The sequence below is a fragment of the Pseudonaja textilis genome, chromosome 9, assembly GCF_049901715.1.
Source record: "Pseudonaja textilis isolate UNSWEBS1 chromosome 9, rPseTex1.2, whole genome shotgun sequence".
Lineage (NCBI taxonomy): Eukaryota > Metazoa > Chordata > Lepidosauria > Squamata > Elapidae > Pseudonaja > Pseudonaja textilis.
Window position 1 is genome coordinate 3,426,107 of NC_141998.1, and position 19,859 is coordinate 3,445,965.

The 19,859-nt window shown below is 45.8% G+C and overlaps 1 protein-coding gene and 1 long non-coding RNA gene across 3 annotated transcripts in view; one reads left to right on the top strand and one right to left on the bottom strand.

The window, feature by feature from the left end:
• The window catches only part of CNNM4 (cyclin and CBS domain divalent metal cation transport mediator 4), a 117,240-nt gene extending 99,067 nt beyond the window's left edge, over nucleotides 1-18,173 (bottom strand). Inside the window, exon 1 of one of the 2 annotated variants that reach the window (XM_087938826.1) lies at nucleotides 16,580-18,173. In XM_087938826.1, the coding sequence (XP_087794952.1) occupies nucleotides 16,580-18,098 (1,519 nt within the window). In that variant the 5' untranslated portion in view covers nucleotides 18,099-18,173. The remainder of the gene's footprint in view (nucleotides 1-16,579) is intronic. The other variant, XM_087938827.1, reaches the window with a different exon arrangement.
• Nucleotides 333-19,859, top strand: part of LOC148125012 (uncharacterized) — a 65,582-nt gene continuing 46,055 nt past the window's right edge. The window contains exon 1 of the long non-coding RNA XR_015744642.1: nucleotides 333-585. This is a non-coding gene — a long non-coding RNA (uncharacterized LOC148125012). The remainder of the gene's footprint in view (nucleotides 586-19,859) is intronic.

Here is a 19,859-nt window from a genome sequence, read left to right on the forward strand (position 1 = left end):
CACACACATGCTAGCTGGGGAATTCTGGGAGTTGAAGTCCAGGCATCTTAAAAGTTGCCAAGATTGGGAACCGCTGAGGTAAAGTGCAGGTGAAGAAGCAGGTCTTATGGATCTCCAGATGAGCTGCATAGATTAGCAAAGATTTCAGGTTCCAAAATAGGTAGCAACCCTTGAAACAACCCCTGACTTTCCTGCAAAAGCGGGCTGCTGATGTTGAGAACATCTGGGGGTGGCAAGGTATGCTTCGTACCTGTAGTAGGACGGGGAACTCAGTTGAGATATGTAGATTGAAACTTTCCTTCCATTTAAGGAATTGTCCCTGGCCTTGTTGTGGTTAGCCAGCAGCGGGTGCAGATGGCTGAGGAGAGTGAGGACTCTGATGAAGGGCCAGGACCATCAGGGAGTGGACTGCTGCCTTCAGAGATTGTGGGGGCTGGCAGCAATGATGAGGAGGTTCCCGAGGAGCCTGTGCTAAGTGCACGTGTATGAAGGATTGCTCGGAGGAAAGAACAATTACAGCAGCACAGGCGACTCAGGAGTAAGGCTGCAAGGTAATGGCCCCTCCCTCAAGAGGATAAAAGCCAGGTTTGGAAAAGCGTTCTTTGCAGACAGCGTAGAAGCTCTGAAGCTCAACTGGTGGACATCTTCGTTCGTGTTTGGAGAATCTTGTAATGAGCTCTTATCTCTGGGTTTTTGGCAGCCTTGACAAACAACTTGGCAGGGCTCTTTCTCGTCGGAGCTAATTAGTGGCAAGCAGCCTTCAGAACAGAATCCGTTATTAAACCTTAAAAGGTGGGGGTTGCTGCCTTTGTCTGTGTTTGTTCTTTGGGAACCCAGTTGGGTCAGAACAGGCACCCACAAATTTGGCAATTAATCTAAAACTGAGGAGAATCAACCTGAAACTGAGGAGAATTAACCAGTGGAACAGAAGCTGCCTTCAGACATTGTGGGTGCTTCATGACTGCAGGTTTTTAAGAAGAGACTGGATAGTCACTTGTCTGAAATGGTATAGGATCTGCTTGAGCAGGGGCTGGACTAGAAGACCTCCAAAGTCCCTTCCAGATCTATTCTATTCTGAAGATCACTAAACCAAGATGAAAACCATGTAGTAGAGCGGTGTTGCTACTATCCTTTTCATCTTTCCTATGAACTATTTCTTTAGCATCTTATGACTTTGTTGTATGTATCTTATGATCTAAGTTGACTGCTTTTATTTAGTATCTTATGACTATCGCTGAGTGTTGTATCCTATGATTTATGATGATTGTATTTTACGAGTATGATCGTGATTTATCACGTGCCACTTGTGTGTGCACCGAGAGCTTATGCGCCAGAGACAAATTCCTTCTGTGTCCCATCCCACTTGGCCAATAAAGAATTCTATGCCATTCTTCTTTGAGACCCAACCTAGGATTAAGGAGAAATCTCCTGACAGTTAGAACAATTAATCAGTGGAACGGCTTGCCACCAGAAGTTGTAGATGGTCCATCACCAGGGGTCTTCAAGGAAAGACTGGAGAACCCTTTGTCCAGGATGCAATAAGATCTCCTGCCTTGGACAGAAGATTGGATTGGAAGATTCTCTATGGTCCCTTCCAGCTCAGTAATTCGATGTGCTATGCTCTAAGTTAACCCAGCTTGGAAAAACCCACATTTGTCATGGAGAGCCAAATGTCAGGTAGTCTGCAAGTTTATTTCTCATTTGTTTCTTTCCTTCCTTCCTCCCTGCTTTCCTTTCTTCCTCCCCCTCCCTCCCTTCCTTCCTCCTCCCTCCCTCACTTCCTTCCTTTCTTCCTCCTTCCTCCCTCCCTCCTTCATTTTCCTTCCTTCCTTCTTTCCTCCTTTCCTCCCTCCCTCCCTCCTTTCCTTCCTTCCTTCCTTCCTTCCCTTCCTTCCTCCCACCCTCATTTCCTTCCTTCCTCCTCCCTTCTCTCCCTCCCTCCCTCATTTCCTTCCTTTCTTCCTCCTTTCCTCCTCCATTTCTTTCCTTCCTTCCTGCTTTCCTCCCTCCTCCTTCCTTTCCTTCCTTCCTCCCACCCTCATTTCCTTCCTTCCTCCTCCCTTTTCTCCCTCCCTCATTTCCTTCCTTTCTTCCTCCTTTCCTCCTCCTTTTCTTTCCTTCCTTCCTGCTTTCCTCCCTCCTTTCCTTCCTTCCTCCCCCTCATTTCCTTCCTCCCTCCCTTTTCTCCCTCCCTCCTTCCTCCCTCTCTCATTTTCTCCCTCCTTCCATCTTTTCCTCCCTCCCTCCCTCATTTCCTTCCTTTCTTCCTCCCTCCCTCATTTCCTCCCTTCCCCCCTTTTCTTGAAAAGCAGCTGGAGATACATTCTGTACTTAATTTAATTTAAAAAAAACCTAAGTGCTGAGATTGTCCAAAAGTGAGACTGCAAACTGGCAGGTATTCACGCCCCCGTGTGAACTGCACACAGGTGAAGAGAAACAAGCACCTTCCGCGCACTTCCCGCGTTATCTCTTTTGACATAATCATTATCTGCCATGCCAGGAATACTTGGCTCAAACTGCAGTCTGGTGCAGCTACTACAGTATTTGTTTGCGCGTCTCTGTCTGAACTCACCCTACCCTCAAATAATCCCAGGGCCAATTGATTGCAAGCCCTCTCTTGCACACATTCTCCACCTATGAACTTGTCCTCTATTTTGTTTTACAAGCCTCTGCCCAAATTCCTTTTGCAGGACATTTGTTCCAGAGTTTAAGTAAACACCGAAGCACAGGATCCTAATCGCTCAATGATCTATTTTTTAAACACACAATGGCATGTTTGCCCAACATGCTGGAATAAGCTTAAATAAAGCGGGACAGTGTGTCGCTCGAGGGGGCTGAGGGAAAGCAAGCATTGTTTGGCTCAAACAATACTGCTGCATTAAGCCAGCATGACTTAGACGTAGTCCTCCACTTACGACCACACTTGAGCTCAAAATTTCAATTGTTAAGGGATCTCTGCAGTTGTTAAATCAGCAACACGGTTGTTAAATGAATCCGGCTTGCTTCCCCACTGAATTTGCTCATCAGAAAGTCGCAAAAGGAGATCACGTGACTTCAGGACACTGCAACAGTCATAAGTACACGCCAGTTGCCAAGCATCTCAATACTGGTCATGTGATTGTGGAGATGCTGCAACGGCGGCAAGTAGGAGCAATGATCATTAGTTGCTTTTTTCAACGCCGTGCAAACTGTGAGTGGTCATTAAATGAATGGTTGTAAGTCAAGGATTATGTCATGCCCTTGTTGGAGTCGAATTCTGAGGGGGAGATTGAGTAGCTGACAGGGAGTGGGAGTGTGGCTCTGGTGGATGTGGCGGAAACTGGGGAAGGGAACAGTCTGGCTGGGCATTCAGAGGAAGATCCAGGCCCACCCCTTCTTCATCCTAGGGCGCACAGGGAGGAATGGATAAGGGATCAACATGGGTTACGGGGGAGAAAAAGGCCCTGATTCCCTTCATTAGCTGCAGCTTGGAAAACAGGATAAAAAAGGGTGTTTGCGAACAGAACCTTGCTGGAAGCAAAGCGTGCATTATCTTTGTTTGCCAAGTCTTATCTGGGTCCTGGCATCCTCCCAACTGTGTGTGTTTTGTTACCCTTTGGAAGTCTGCAATTTATCATCCTGGCCTGGCATGTTAATTACTTCAGTGTGGTTTGTGTTGGTTTTCTTAAAATTATTTCTAATTATCTTTACTTTGGGTTCGGGCTGCATTTCTGGCCTTTGTAGTCTGTTTTTAGAAGAGTTTGATCTCCAGCCGAGGATAATTAGACATTGGGGGCCAAGTTGGAGGCATTAAAGGGAGTTTATTCTACTTTTGTGACTTTGTTATTTTTGTGTCACGCCCCGGTCATCACAGATTAACTGTCCTTGCAGTGCTCCAATATTTGAGGGGCTCCCACAAAGAAGAAGGGGTCAGCCTATTTTCCAAAGCACCAGAAGTCAAGACAAGAAACAATGGATGGAAACTAATCAAGGAGAGAAGCCACCTAAAACTAAGGAGAACTTTCCTAACAGTGGGGTTATTTATTAGAGGTTGTGGATGCTCCATTGCTGGAGGTTTTTAAGAACAGATAGAACAACATAATTGGAAGGGACCTTGGAGATCCTCTAGTCCAACCCCCTGCTCTGGCAGGAGACCCCATATCATTTCAGACAAATCATTATCCAATCTCTTCCTAAAAACTTCCAGTGTTGGAGCAGTTACAACTTCTGGAGACAAGTTGTTCCACTGATTAATTGTTCTAACAGGAAATTTCTCCATCGTTCCGGGTTGCTTCTCTCCTTGATTAGTTTCCACCCATTGTTTCTCATCCTGCCTTCAGGGGTTTGGAGAATAGCTTGACTCCCTCTTCTTTGGGGCGGCCCCTGAGAGATTGGACAGTCACCTGCCTGAAATGCAACAGGGTCCCCTGCCTGAGGAGGGGGTTGGATCAGACAACCTGCAAGAATCCCTTCTAAACTACGTTCTACGTATTCATTTGAGAAAAGCGGGTTTTGAGAACACAACCGTGTTCTCGGATGCCAAGTTTGGCTCCAGGCGGTTCCGTCAACAGGATCATCTCCTGCAAGCCAAAGGGATCTGAAGAATCTCACTTTGCAAAGACACAAACACAAACCCTGTTGCAATGGGATGCAAGCTCTGACCTTTTGGTAAAAAGCGGGCTGTTCTACATTCCAGCAACACACACACACAATTACAACATTTGCCTCCTCCGCTTGTTTGTCGAATGCAATGTTCCAACACAGAGCAACACTGGCCAGAAGGTATAAAAACCAGTCATCCAAATGTTGGAAATGTCAGCAAGAAAGGGGCACAGCCTTTCATGCCTGGTGGTTTTGCAAAAGAAAGCCCAGGAGTTTTGGCTTAAGATGTGGTTTGAGGAAATGACGGGGACAAAAATAAATTATAAACCTTTTTATTGGGAATTATGTCAGCACAGTATAGAAAAGATTATATATATACATATAAATACTTAGCGAAAAGAAGAAGATTTTGATCTGCGCTGAAATGGATAGATTAACCTTGGAAATGAAAGATAAAGATGAATCTGATCATTACATGGCCGTGATGACGAAACTATGCCACGTGTGCCAGAGGTGGCACACAGAGCCATTTGTGCCGGCATATGAGCTGCAGGCAAACTTAACTCACTGCACAAGCTGATTTTCGGCCAGTTTGAGGCCTTTTTCAGCCTCCCAGAGGCTTGAGGAAGGCTTCTGCAGGCTTTGCAGGCCAAAAACTAGGCCCGTTTCGTCACTTCCTGTTTTTGGAAATACTGGAAGGGACGAAATGGGCCTAGTTCATCCTGCAAAGCCTGCAGAAGCCTTCCTCAAGCCTCTGGAAGGCGAAAAGGCCTCAAACCGGCCAATAATCAGCTGTGAGGTGCAGTGCAGGTAAGGGGCAGGCGGGGGTGGGTGGCCAGGGTTGCGCACACATGCATAGGGGGCATGGGGGGGCACGCATTGCCTTCTGGGTGCTGATACGCAAGAACGAGCGTGCAAGAGCACCCACAATTTTTGGCACAGGAACCCCCAAAAATGAGCCACCCCTGCTATATGATATGGAATACATTTTATTATTGGGGGGAACAGAACGGGAGTTGGCCAAATGAATGATTTAACTGATATGTAACTGAAAGGGTTTAAAATATATCAAGGCCTAATGTATATAAATGTAGGTAACATCTTGTATGAGATGTAAGGACAAAAATGTACGTCAGTCCATAATGTTCAATGTTTTTAAGTATTGCAATCAATATTTTTTTTCCAAAAAAAAAATTAAAAATTCAGATCCTTGACAACTGGCTCACATTTATGACCACTGCAGTGTCCCAAAGTCACGTGATCGGCTTTTGCGATCTTCCGAGAAGCAGAGACCACGGGGAAGCTGGATTCACTTAAAACCGTGTTACTAACTTATCAACTGCAGTGCTTCACAACGGTGGCAAGGAAGGTTCTAAAACGAGGCAAAACTCACTGAACAATTGTCTTGCTGAACAACAGAAAAGTTGGGCTCAATAATATTCATAAGTCGAGGATTATCTGTTCTTTCAGCCAGTCCCCTTGTCCTGAACTATCTTCCCAACCTGCTTTTTTTTTTATTAACAGGTGGTGTTACAGTCTGATCTTTAAGCAAGCAAGGTGAAAGTTTATCACCTCCTGCCCTGTCTAATTACCGTCTTGCTAAATACCAACTCATCTTCTACTCTCTTTCTTAAGCCTTATCCTCCTTTCTCCAGTATCACTTCTTTCTCTCTCAGGAAAAAGTTGCCTTAAAAAATGGATTTATTTCCCTGGATCATCTCGCAAACTCAATCCATGGGAGGCCAGGTGTTTTCAGGGCATTATATCCAGAAGTTCTTACTCAAAATTACCCTGAACCAGAGATGGTATTCATCAGGTTCTGAGCAGTTCTGGAGAACCGGTAGCGGAAATTTTGAGTAGTTTGGAGAACTGGCAAATACCCTCTCTGACTGACCCTGACCCCATCTCTTCTCTGCCTCCCACTGAGTCCCAGCTGATTGGCTGGGCCTTTCTGGGTTGCCCTGCAGAGGAGAATGGAGCTGGAAAGAAGGTTAGTGGGACGGGGAGGGAAATGGGGATTTTGCAATAACCTTCCCCCAGGAGTAGAGAAGGAATGGAGATTTTGCAGTATCCTTCTCCTGCCACGCCCGCCAAGCCACGCCCACCAAGCCACGCCCACAGGACGCCCAACACACACTGGGAAGGACGCCAAACTCAGAGAGGAACCATAAACTAGAGATATTTCCATGCTTTGTTTCCAGCACTGGCCCGTATGCAGGTCCATCCTCTTATCCAGTTGTCACAGCTGCAGCCCATGAAGAGGATCAAGGCCCTCTCCTCCCAAGTAGACCACGTCTTTCCTTTATCCTCTCCTCCCTGCGTGCCCTAGGATGAAGAGGGGATGGGCCTGGGTCCTCCTCTGAGTGCCCAGCCGGCCTCTGCCCTTCCCCAGCCTCCTCCACAACCTCCGGAGCCACACTTCCACTCCCTGTCAGTTGTTTTAAGACATAAGACATAAGAATTTATTTGTCATTACACTCGCAAGCGGGTGCAACGAAATGAGGTGCTCTTCCACAAGTAAAACTGGACAACACCATTGAAAGAAAAATAAAATTAAACACAACAGACCATACAATAATCTCTATACAATTTAAAAATGTAAATACCCCATTACTCTCAGCCATTAAATTCCACAAAAATCTTATGACCCTCCATTCAAACTCAAAACTGCACTTGGATAAAAACTGTTCTTAAATCTAGTCGTCCTTGTTCTTAATACCCTGAATCTCCTTCTCGATGGTAATAGTTCAAAGAGCTGATGTCCCGGATGAGAGGAGTCATTCAATATATTAAATATCTTCCTCTTACATCTATTCCTATACCGTTCTTCCAAAGAGGGGAGTGAGCAGCCAATGATGTTTTGGGCCATCTTAATCACCCTCTGAATTGCCTTTTTCTCTGCCACTGTGCAGCTCGAGAACCATACACAGAGACAGTAGGATAATCTACTCTCAATTGAACTCCGATAGAAGGTAGTCAGTAGACTCTCAGCCAGTTGTTGTTTCCTAAGAATCCTTAGTAAATACAACCGTTGTTGTGCCTTCTTAATTAAAGCAGCGGTGTTTGCACTCCAGGTCAGGTCATTTGTAATGATGGTCCCGAGATACTTACATTCAACCACCTGTTCCACACGAACTCCCTCTATATACAGTGGCTGAATGTCTGTTCTTTTTTTCCTATAGTCCACTATAACCTCCTTGGTCTTCTTAATGTTAAATAGAAGATTATTATTTTTGCACCAGTGGGATAGCTGTAATACCTCATCCCGATATGCAGACTCATCATCCCCAGAAATAAGTCCTACAAGCGTAGTATTCCTCCTCTCTCTCAGAGTCAGTCTCCACCAGGGCCGTGACATGCATTATTGTCAATGTTGGGCTGAACAGAACAGCAAACTCACCATCATAATGCAGGATATTTTAAATTTTGGAGAAGACGGAGATACCAGGCTAGCTCTTTGCCCAGTGCCCAACAGACATCAAATAACCCTTGAACAAAAAAAGAAACCCCACAGAGTGGTGCGGTGGCCTAGAGGTGGAGCTCTCGCCTCACAATCAGAAGGCTGTGAGTTCGATCCTAGGTAGGGGCAGATATTTGGGCACACTGAGAATGTACCTGCTGAAAAATACTCCGCATTGGTGACCGGAAGGGCATCCGGCCAATAAACATGCTATTGTGTTGTTGGACTAAGCGTGTGCTTAATTACGGTCTCAGGAAGCCTTAAGGGGTCAGAACACATGCAGCTACATTCAGTTACCCAGAATGCACTCCGCAAGGGATTATGAGGTCATTAAAAGAGGATGATGATGATAAAAAGAAACCCCCCTAGCACCCCTGTGTCTACAGCAGCACTTTGGGGTATCTGCCGTGGTATAAGGATATATATATAAGATATATATATATAAGGATAAATATATAACCTTATGCTATATATAAGGATATATATATATAAGAAATATTATCAATTTCAGCTCTCATCACTCCAGCACTGCATGTCCAAAAAAATATATGGAGGCACCAGATTAGAAGGCCTCATTATTGTATTTTATTGGACAGATAATCCTTAACTTACAACCATTTGTTTAGTCTTCTATTAGTAGTTTTTTCATCTTTGAGCAATTTTAATTGACCGCTGTTGGCTCTAGAGATCATTAATCAAGTTGAAGGTTTCTTTAAAAAAAAACAAAAAACTAACTCAAAAATTCTGCCTATGAATCTTCTTTCAAAAGAGGAATCTTCTTCCCCCAAATTCTCCTTCACTTTTCTAATTGGGTATCCCCAAAACAGCATCCAATGCTATGTTATCTCCCACATTATTACTGCATATTGCTTTGCATCTGCCTTTTAACTAATAAGTTACACGCTGGGGGGAAAACCCTTTAGAATGACATTCGCCTTTAAGGCGCTTGATTTATGTGCAAACTAATCAGGGGAATCAAATGACGGTATCAGGGGGTGGCAGCTATGACAAATCAATTCAAAGGATCATTAGTGCAAGTTAAAAATAAAAGGGCTGATGCTGCAATGTATTCCAATACGAGAAATAAAATGTGCAGTCATGGTTGCTACTTTGGGGGAATAAAAGAATGGTACAAAGCTGGAAAAAAAAAAAGGCAGAATAGGACATCCAGAATAATCGGAAGAGTGTAAACATCTCTAAAAAAAAAAAAACTTTGGGAATCGTTTTTTTTTTTTAAAAAAAAAGCAACTCGGGGAGGGGATATGATCGAGGAATTTAAAATTATGCATGGCATGGAAAAAGTCGAACCGAGTATTTTCCCTCTTCCGTAAATCCTAGAATTGGGAGCTGATAGGAAAGAGATTTAAGAGATCAAAGGAAACCCTAACAGATAACAGATAATCAGAGTTGGAAGGGATCTTGTAGGTCATCTAGTCCAACCCCCCGCCCAAGCGCGAGACCCTACACCATTTCTGACAGATGGCATTCCAATCTCTTCTTGAAAGTCTCCAGTGATGGCACTTCCACAACTTCCAAAGGCAACTTCTGTTCCATGGATTGATTGTTCTCATTGTCAGAAAATTCCTCCTTATCTCCAGGTTGAATCTCTCCTTGTTCAGTTCCCATTCATTATACCTTATCTGGCCTTCAGGTGCCTTGGAAAATATCTTGACCCCCTTCTCTCTGGGGCAGGCCCTCAAATACTAGACTCCTGCTCTCATGTCTCCCCTGGTCCTTCACTAGACTAGCCAGGCCCGGTTCCTGCAACCGTTCATTGTATGTTTTAGCCTCTAGTCTCCTAATCATCCTGGTTGCTCTTCTCTTTCTGGAGTCTCAATATCTTTTTGATAGTGTGGTGACCAAAACTGGATGCAGTCCTCCAGGTGTGGCCTTACTAAGGCTTTATAGAGTGGTATTAGTACCTCACTTGATCTCAGTTGTATCCCTCTGCTAATGCAACTTAGGAATGCATTAGCTTTTTTTGGTGGCGGCTGCACACTGCTGGCTCATATTTAGTTGGTTGTCCACTAAGACTGCAAGATCCCTATCATAGTTACTACTATTCAGCCTGGTTTCACCCAGTCTATATATGGGTACTTTGGGGGTTTTTTGGCCTAAGTGTAGGACTTTACTTTTCTCTACAATGAATTTCATTTTCTTGGAGAAGGCCCAGCGTTCACGTCTGTTGAGATCCCTCTGGATCTTGAGCCTATCTTCTAGGGTTTTGGCTATTCCTGCCATCTTAGTATCATCTGCCAATTTGGTAAGTTCCCCTTCTATTCCCTCATCTAAGTCGTTAATGAAGATATTGAAGAGTCCTGGGCCTAAGACAGAACCCTGTGGCACCCCACTGCTTACTTCCCTCCATGTAGACTTAGACCCATTAAGGACTACTCGTTGAGTACGGTTTGCCAGCCAGTTGCGAGTCCATCTAGTGGTGGTGCTATCTATTCCAACTACTGGAACGAAGAGCTGTCCCCGAAATAACAATCCTAAATGTACTCTGTAGAGATTCTCAGTCCTCCAGGCCACGGTTGTCTCCAAAGTGCTTTTTTCAGGGGCCAACAACTTCCATGTTTTTTCTTTTGAAGACATTTCACTTCTCATCCAAGGAGCTTCTCAGCTCTGACTGGATGGTGGGGAATGCAAGAACGGAAGAAGCTTCTTGGATGAGAAGCAAAAGGTCTTCAAAAAAATCTTAGTTGCCTCCTGAAAAAATACCTATGGGACAATCATAAATGTAGACTGGGGAAAAGGGTATCTCCAAATTTAACAACCATGAGAGGGTAGCCAGGGCTGGAGATGAAAGACTTTTAATTGCTCATTGGTCAGCCATTGGTATCTACTCAACTAGGGAAATTTAATCAAGATAAAGAGTTCTCCACTGAATGCTGTAAGCTCTCATTCCATAAAGTCACTGTCACGCTAAAACAATGCGTATCATTTGGCTGTTGATGTCACCGCAATGGGGAAAGTTTATGAAATATGGGCGTTCTCCCAGGATCTGATTCCAATGGGTCATGTTCAAAATTGCTCATGCTCAGGCTATTGGTATCTACTCCACATGGGAGATTTATTCCATAGAGGCATTCGCCAGAGGCCTTAAGTTCACACTAAGCATGTCATAATGCTCAGAGCATTTGAGCTGCACCCAAATGTGATAAATCAGACCCCATTTACTTTTGAGACACATGTTCCACCAACACAAGGAAGGGTTTTTTTCCCATGGGAACCACATATATATATATGATCTAGTTTCACTTTTACTCCTAATGTTGGCCTAGATTTGTGTATCTCATGACCTTGTTTACCAGGTCATGGCTGTCTCAAAGGTGCTTTTTTTCAAAAAGGCAACTGGACACAGTTTTTCTAGGAGAAGGAAGGAGAAGGAGGAAGAGAAGGGGGAGAAGGAGGAGAAGAAGGAGGAGGAGAACAAGAAGAGGAGGAGGAAGAGGAGGAGAAGGAGGAAGAGAAGGGGGAGAAGGAGGAGAAGAAGGAGGAGAACAAGAAGGAGGAGGAGGAAGAGGAGGAGAAGAGGAGGAGGAGGAGGAGGAAGAAGAGGAGGAGGAGAAGGAGGAAGAGAAAGAGGAGAAGAACAAGAAGAGGGAGAGGAGGAGGAAGAGGAGAAGAACAAGAAGGAGGAGGAGGAGGAGAAGGAAGAGGAAGAAGAGGAAGAAGAGGGAGGAGGAGGAGAAGAGGAGAAAAAGGAGGAGGAGGAAGAAGAGAAGAGGAAAAAGGAGAGGAAGAGGAGAAGAGGAGGAGGAGAAGGAGGAAGAAGAGGAGGAGGAGAAGGAGGAAGAGAAAGAAGAGAAGAACAAGAAGAGGGAGAGGAGGAGGAAGAGGAGAAGAACAAGAAGGATGAGGAGGAGGAGAAGGAAGAGGAAGAAGAGGGAGGAGGAGGAGAAGAGGAGAAAAAGGAGGAGGAGGAAGGAGAAGAGGAAAAAGGAGAGGAAGAGGAGAAGAGGAGGAGGAAGGAGGAGAAGAAGAGGAGGGGGAGGAGGAGGGGCGGAGAAGGACGAAGAAGTTGTTTCTCTTCTCATCCAAGAAGTTTCATCAGTTCTGGCTGGATTGGACGCCCCCTAAAGACCACTTAGGACAGGGTGAGGTCAACTTCTTCCTCAAAGGAGGGAAAAACACCATAGTTCACTTGGCCCTTTGCAAACAAAAAAAAAAGGACTTTTGCCATGACCTTATTGGGTTGCAAACATAGGACAAAAGTTGACTTACAGTTGCTAAGAACAACAACTTGATGACTTGCAAGTAACATTTTCCCTTTGTTAATCGACACAATGCATTCCTATTTCACATTGTGGCCAGCAGTGATTGTGAAAAAAATAAATAAAATGTATTCCCTCAAATATTGGCTCCGCTTCCTTCCCCCCCCCTCTCCGTGGAATCAATCAAGTGTTGTTCCATTGGTTGCGACAGAAATTGACCGACTGGCTTGACGTCGTAGGCCGAGAATGACTGTTGACCCAAAGTCACACAGCCGGCTTCTGTGCCTAAGGCGAGAAAGAATTCAACATCTCTTGTTTTCCAAGCTTGGTGCCTTCACCACGAGACCTAACTGGCTTGAACGACCACAAAGCCAAGGCATGATTCTTCTTCCTGTTAACTATTTACACCAGAAATAGTGTAAATGCACAGCAGAACAACTAGACACAAGGACCATTTTTTCCCCGAACGCCATCACTCTGCTAAACAAATAATTTCCTCAACACTGTGTTGTACATTATGATTCTTGACTCTTGACAAATGTATCTTTTCTTTTTATGTACACTGAGAACATTTGCACCAAGACAAATTCCTTGTGTGTCCAATCACATTTGGCCAATAGAGAATTCTATTCTATTCGGTCACATCTATTTTGTCACACATATTTTGTGACATATACATGAGATGTCAATCGTTTGTAAATGGATGTATTACTTTAAAAAACATTTTTTTAGAGGTGGGGGTGTTTTGAAAGGGCTGGGAACTAATATTGTAGCAACATTAATCAGTATTTAAGGGGAAGGAAATAATCTGTGTACAAGTAGTCCTTTACAAATCCTCGTTTAGTGACTGCTCGAAGTTACAACAACAGCACTGAAAAAAGGGAAAACATTTTCTCTTAGGAATAATACCAGAAGGACATAGGAAGAATTTAATTTATCTAATAATACATGTGTTGACGGCAGCTAGAATAATATATGCACAATACTGGAAGAAGGAAAGAATACCGCCAGAAACACAGATAATAAGGAAAATTATGGCCTGTGCAGAATCAGATAGATTAGAATTAAAAAAACAAGGGAGAATCTAAGTACTATGAAACATGGAATAAATTCTATCGGTGGTTGCATAGAAGAAGGCAAGGTTGGAACATAAGTAGCGATGATGATTAGAATAATTAGTAAACAATGCATCAGACAAGAGGATTGTAAATGGTGAAGTAAAATGTATACACGCATAACAATTTTAATGCCAGATCGGCTGCACCGTGTTGTATTCTTATAATTAAAATTTAAAAAAAAAATACATAATGTCTCGCTCAGCATGGTAAGTTTTGGGGTGTCAATTGTAAGTCAAAGACTACCTGTATACACGCTGCATTTTTTTTTTAAAATGAACTTTTTAAGCACCTTGTATGCTTTTGTGTCTTTGGGGCTTTGTTGTTTTTCAAATGTCTTGGGGAGTTTTGTAGGTTAACTTTTTTTCTTTCGAGTAAAATAAAACCGATGAAATTAAAACAAAAGAAAAAAAAAAGAAATCAAGACACATCAACGCCGGGAAGGTCTCCTGTTCAAACTTCTTCGAAACAAACAAGAGCAAAAGGCAGGTAATTACAGGAGAACCCCTTAACTCCAGGTGGGAGGATCTGTGAATTCTTTGAAATGCATGCCTGATAAAAGGAGCACTGCAGCTTTAAGGCAGGGGTCCCCAAACTTGGCAACTTTTAAGACTTGTGGACTTCAACTCCCAGAATTCCTCAGCTAACATAACTGGAGGAAGAATGATAGGAGTTGAAGTCCACAAAGTCTTAAAAGTTGCCAAGTTTGGAGGCCTCTGCTTTAAAGGGGTTTGGCATTTCATAGCATTATTGCCTTGCCACACAGGTTTTCTGATTCCTGCTATGGGAAGAGCTGGAAGCCTTGCTAGAAACAGTGGCCATGTAACAAAAGAGTCAACATGATTTATGAGCTCACACCTTATCCCGGGGCTAAACTACTCAAGCCAACCTTTATTCCAGCAATTCAACTGTTCTGATCTGCAGTTGGACAAAAACTAGGATGCAGTTTTCCGGCCCTTCACCCACTAAATCTGGCCCTAACCGGAAGGATCTCCATTCCAGAAGGATTTTCTTTCTGGCTTTCATTTGACTAGATCAGCTCCGTTGTTTTCCAGCAAAGTGGGAGATACACATCGTGGCAGAGCGATCAACTAGTTTTAGAAAGTTGCTTTGACAAGAAAACTTTGGGAGAAAATAAGGAGCTGGCTGGAAAAGATAGTTAAAACAGGATATAGACCTGAAACCAGATGTATACTGGCTGGGCATAGTACCAGAAGGTTTTGATAAAGGGACCACATATTTAGAATAGAATAGACTTCTTTATCGGCCAAGTATGGTTGGACACACAAGGAATTTGTCTTGGTGCAAATTTAGTGTTACATATATTGACAGCAGCAAGGATTAGCTTCGCAAAATACTGGAAAAATGAGAACATCCCCCATCAGATGAGGAAAATTTTAAGACTGTGCTGAACTGGATAGATGAACCTTAAAAATAAAAGATAAAGAAGGCACAGAAGACTCTTCGATATAGAATAGATTTTTACGAGTGGCTATAGAAGACAAGAGGTAGAAATTAGAGGAAGAAAGACAACGAATGTCGGCATCAAAGATAGGGATGGTTTATAAAATCATTAGAAGTACTAAAAAAAATGTAAATAAGATAATATAAATAAGAAACGTAGTTAAAAATACTTGGTGATGTTATTGCTATTATTATATGTTTTTATTAGTATTATCTTTATGTGTGTTAATATTTAAGGTATGACTTTTTTTGGCTTGTTAATTGGTATACCCTGACAATACACTGTATTCAAAATGTTTATGAATAAAATTATAAAAAATAACCAGCTGCTTTGGGGAAAAAAAATAGAAGTCAGGTTTTTTTGGCCCAGGGATGACAGACATCTGCCTGCTTCGGGGTTGCAAGCTGGGAGAGTCCCTCTGATGAATGTTGACATCCAACTCCTACCAGCCAACAATTCCGCTTTTCTCTGGCTTGTTCTGCCAAGTCAGCAGAACTTGCATCTGAACAAACCATCTGTAGCACAAGGCTGCAAAATATGCTCAAGGAAAGGAACCTGGCCATCCTTAGAAGTTTTTTCCTCCAACCTCCCCAGAAAATAACTGCTGCTGTTAATATGTAATGAGTGAAGGGGTTGAGTTCGCACATCCCCTCAAGCTATTATTTGCCGAAAAGAAGGACAGGTTGAATAAGCCAAAACTGGTTAGGCTCTGTCAATCTGGGTTGGTAACTATTATCTGCCACAGAGGCAGCTTTTCCCGTAAAATCGTCAGCCAAATGTGCCCAAAGGCTGCGATAATTTAGTGCGATGTGTGAACAGAGTCCATGAGAAAAATGAAGTACAGGTAACTTAGGGACCTCAAGAACCTATCAATCCTCCCGCTGGATTTGGCCATAATATTCTGCATTGGAAGCCTTGATTAATGAAGAAGCAAAGAAGGTCTGGATGAGGATAAAGAAATGGCTGGAGGAAATTATTAAGCAAAAAAATTGAGTTGAATCTGGAACTATTCCTTATTAGGTGTAATAAAAGACAATTTAAGTAAAAAACTAACAGTATATCATACTTCATATAATAACGGTGGTGAGAATTGTTTTCGCACAACATTGGAAACAGACCAATATTCCTACAGAAGATATGATTAAAAAAAAGTGCTTGAATGTGCAGAGATGGATAAATTAATGACGGAGTTAAAAGACAAGGAGGAAACAGAATATTATAAGATTTGGGATGTGTGGCACGAGTGGCTAGAGGATAAAGGTAAAGAAGGTGTATAAAAATTACTTAAGAGTAGCAGGAAATGTATACACAAGTCAATATACAAAGGTAAATATACATGTAACAATATTAGAGGAAATGTATACACAAGTAATTATACCAAGGTAAATATAAATGTAACAATGTTAGAGGAAATGTACCAGAAATTGAAAAAGCAAAATGAAACTGTTACTAAGTAAACAGGAGAAATGTGGATTCAGAAGCACTGTCAGGAATGGAAACCTGGTGTAAATATTGAAAAACGTGTAATAAAGATTATTATTAAAAAAAAAACAAGAGAAGCCTTGATTAAGAGGAGGTAACCAGGTTGCATCCTAGCCACCAGGATAAAGAAAAGCACGCTCCTTTTCTTTCTGGAGACCTGCAGGAGAAGCTGCACCTTGGTCAACCGTGCCTGCCCTGGGCACCCAGGGCATCGGTAGGCCCCTTGCCCAGAGGGCTACCAGCTCCTGCCTTCACTTACCCTTTTTGAATTCCTCCAACATGGCGTCCAACTTGGTGTCGTGGAAGACGAAATGGACAGGGTGGTTGTAGAACTTGGTGATGGTCTTGAGGGTGGTGCAGTCGTCAGGGTCCACAAAGGCCAAATCCTTGATGTACAGGATATCCACAATGTTGGATCGCTCCTCCTCGAAGACCGGGATACGGGTGTAGCCGCTTTCCATGATTTCGGACATGGTGTTGAAATCCAAGATGGCGTCGCTGTTGATCATGAAGCAGTCGTGAATGGGGGTCATGACGTCCTCCACCGTCTTGGTCCGGAGCTCCAGAGCTCCCTGGATCATGTTCAGCTCCTCCTTGACCAGATCGTTGTAAGGCTCCGTGATCTTCAACATCTCCACCAGCTTCTCCCGGTTGTAGACGGTGCCGATCTCTTGACCCAACAAGAAGTCCAGGATCTTGCTGATCGGGTAGGATATGGGGAAGGTCAAGAGCATGAAGATCTTGGTGAGGATGATGGTGTTGGCTCCCACGGCCAAGCCGTGGCGGGAGCAGAGCGCCTGGGGCACGATCTCCCCGAAGATCACGATGCCGGAGGTGGAGGCAATGACGGCCACCAAGCCCGATCCTATCAGGTCGTCCAAGAGGATGGTGAGGGTGGTGTTGACCAGGACATTGCCCAGCAGGAGGGAGCAGAGCAGGTAGTTGCCCTTGCGCCGGATGGGCTCGATCCGGCGGGCGTAGCGCTTCTCCGTCTCGCTGCCGCAGTTCTGCACGATGCGCAGCTCCATAGGATCGAGCGCCATCAGGCCCAGGTTGAGCCCGCTGAACATGCCCGAGAGCGCCAGCAGCACCCCCAGGAGCAGCACCTGGAGCCACAAGGGCAGCAGGCGCGGCTTCTCCTCCACCACGCGCAGGAAGGCGTCCTCGCCCTCCAGGCGCCGCCAAGCCCGCTCAGGATCGCTCCGCGCGCACAGCACGTAGAGCTTGGAGCGCTCGGCCTTGCGCAGCCGCTGCACCCGCACGCCGATCAGGGCCGAGGTGGGGCGGCTCCGGCCGGCAGGGTGGGCGTGCACCACCAGGTCCTGGCTCTTCTCCGGGCAGGTGGCGTTGGGGCTGCCGCTGCCTCCTCCTCCTCCTCCTCCTCCTCCTCGGGTGGCGTTGGGGCCAGGCGGGCCCACCTCGGCGAAGTACACCGCCTGCTCGGCTCTGGCGCTCAAGCCCAGCCCGTAGAGGCGCAGCACCACCTGGGCGCCCTCCTGCACCTGCAGCACGCCGGCCTCCGTCTCTTGCTCCGGCTCCCAAAGCGGCCGGTCGGTGCTCTCCAGCCGCATGCCCAGCACCACGGGGCCGCGGCGGTCCGGGGAGGAGGAGGAGGAAGAGGAAGAGGCGGAGGCGGCTCGGCCGGGACTCAACAGCAGCAGCAGCAGCAGCAGCAGCAGCAACAGCGGCGGCCCTGGACTCAGCCATGCCCGGAACGGGAGCGGCGGGCCGGCTTCGGCTCCGGAGCCGCGGCGGCTCCCAAGCCGGCGCAGCGCCATGTTCCCGCCAGGTTTACTCCGAAACGCGGAGCAGCCCAGGATTTTTTTTTCTTTCCCTTTTGGGCGCCCGAGGGGGAGGGGCTTCGCCGCGTCACGGGCTCGGCTGCTTTGCATAAGGCACGCCCCCCTTTTCCCCCCTCCCTCGGGGGTGGGGGGAACCCCTTAAGGAGGCGCCGGGAAGCGGGGCTGCTTGCTTGCTTGCTTTTTTTTTTTGTGTTTTAAGGAGGCGCCCGGCGGTGAGGAAAGAGCGAGCCGCTATTCGAGGCTTAGCGGGGAACTTGGTGCCTGAAGGCGGGGAAGAGGGGAAGGGAGGGGATTCGAACTCGGACCGCCGGAGCAACTCGTCCCCTCCCTCCCGAGGCTGGGACTAGAACTAAGACCGGGACAGCCTGGATCCAAGTCCTCCCCCCCACACACACACTACCCCAGCCTGGGACTCGAGCTAGGACCGGGATAGCTCGTCAGATTTAACAGATAATCAGAGTTGGAAAGGGACCTTATAGGGCATCTAGTCCAACCCCACCCCACCCCGCCCAAGCGGGAGACCCTACACCATTTCTGACCAATGGCAGCCCTTTCTCTTCTTGAAAGTCTCAAGGGATGAAGCTCCCACAACTTCCGAGGGCAATTTCTGTTCCAGCCTGGGATTCGAACTAGGACCAGACCAACTCGTCCCTCTCTCCCTCCCCACCCTGGGACTCGAACTGGGACCGGGACAACCTGGGTCCGAGTACCTCCCCCCTCCACCCCAGCCTGGGGCTTGAGCTAGGATAGAAACAGCCCGGGTCGAAGTCCACCTCCACTTCCCCTCCTGGGATTCGAACTAGGAGCAGGACAGCTGGAGCCTTTGCGAGGTTTGCTTTGCGGGCTTTCTTACAACCTCCCCTTCTCCCTTTGATCCTGATCTGTAGGATGGATGGATTTCCCTGGAAGTTTTTTTTCCAAAAGCAGATTAACTTCAGACCCACCCTTAGACTGGGATGGACTATATGGTCTCTTGGCCCAGAGCAAGGGGTTGGCCTAGAAGACCTCCTGGGGTGCCCCTTCCAGCCTTTAGGATTCTATTTTGCTATCTTCTCTTCTCCTCTTGTTGCTTCCGCTCCTTTTGCGCCTCCTTTGCGCCTCTTAGCTTCCGAAATAAAACGGGAAACCCAGAGCTTGGGATCCCAAAGGAGAGGGGATCGGGGCAAGGGCATAGGATCGGGCTGAGCCAGGGCCCGAAACCATGATCACCGCATCCTGGTTTCCTGGCCTAGGCGTTAGGTGGGGCATATCCGGGCTGCACTTGTGCAACGCAACCCCGCTTCCTTCTCACTGCCCGGGCGAGAAAAATCCCCCCTTTGCCAGCGTCTAAGGAGCGGCCACCTCGTGGTTTAGTTGCCTTGCTTTGCAAATCCGGTCATTATCATAAACCACGATGCGATCGGCCCGCTTTTTAATTTAACCTGACACGTTGAACCCGGCTAACGGTAGCTTAGTCGAGAGAGAGAGAGAGAGCTACGGGCCCGGTTTACTTTTGGAGATCTTGTGTTGCCAACAACGTTGCTTTTAAACACAAACACACACACACACTCACACACAAACAAAACTTAGCGGCTGCTGCCGGTAAGTGGAATTGAACAGCTTGGAAACAGGAGGGAAGAACTGAAGTTGGCTGGTGTTTTGCTGCTATTGTTCTTCATTTAATTAAATCGCTTTATTTCAGTGAAAGTGTTTTTTTGATTTACTCTGCCTGACCCTTGTTTGGAAAGGGTTTGTTGT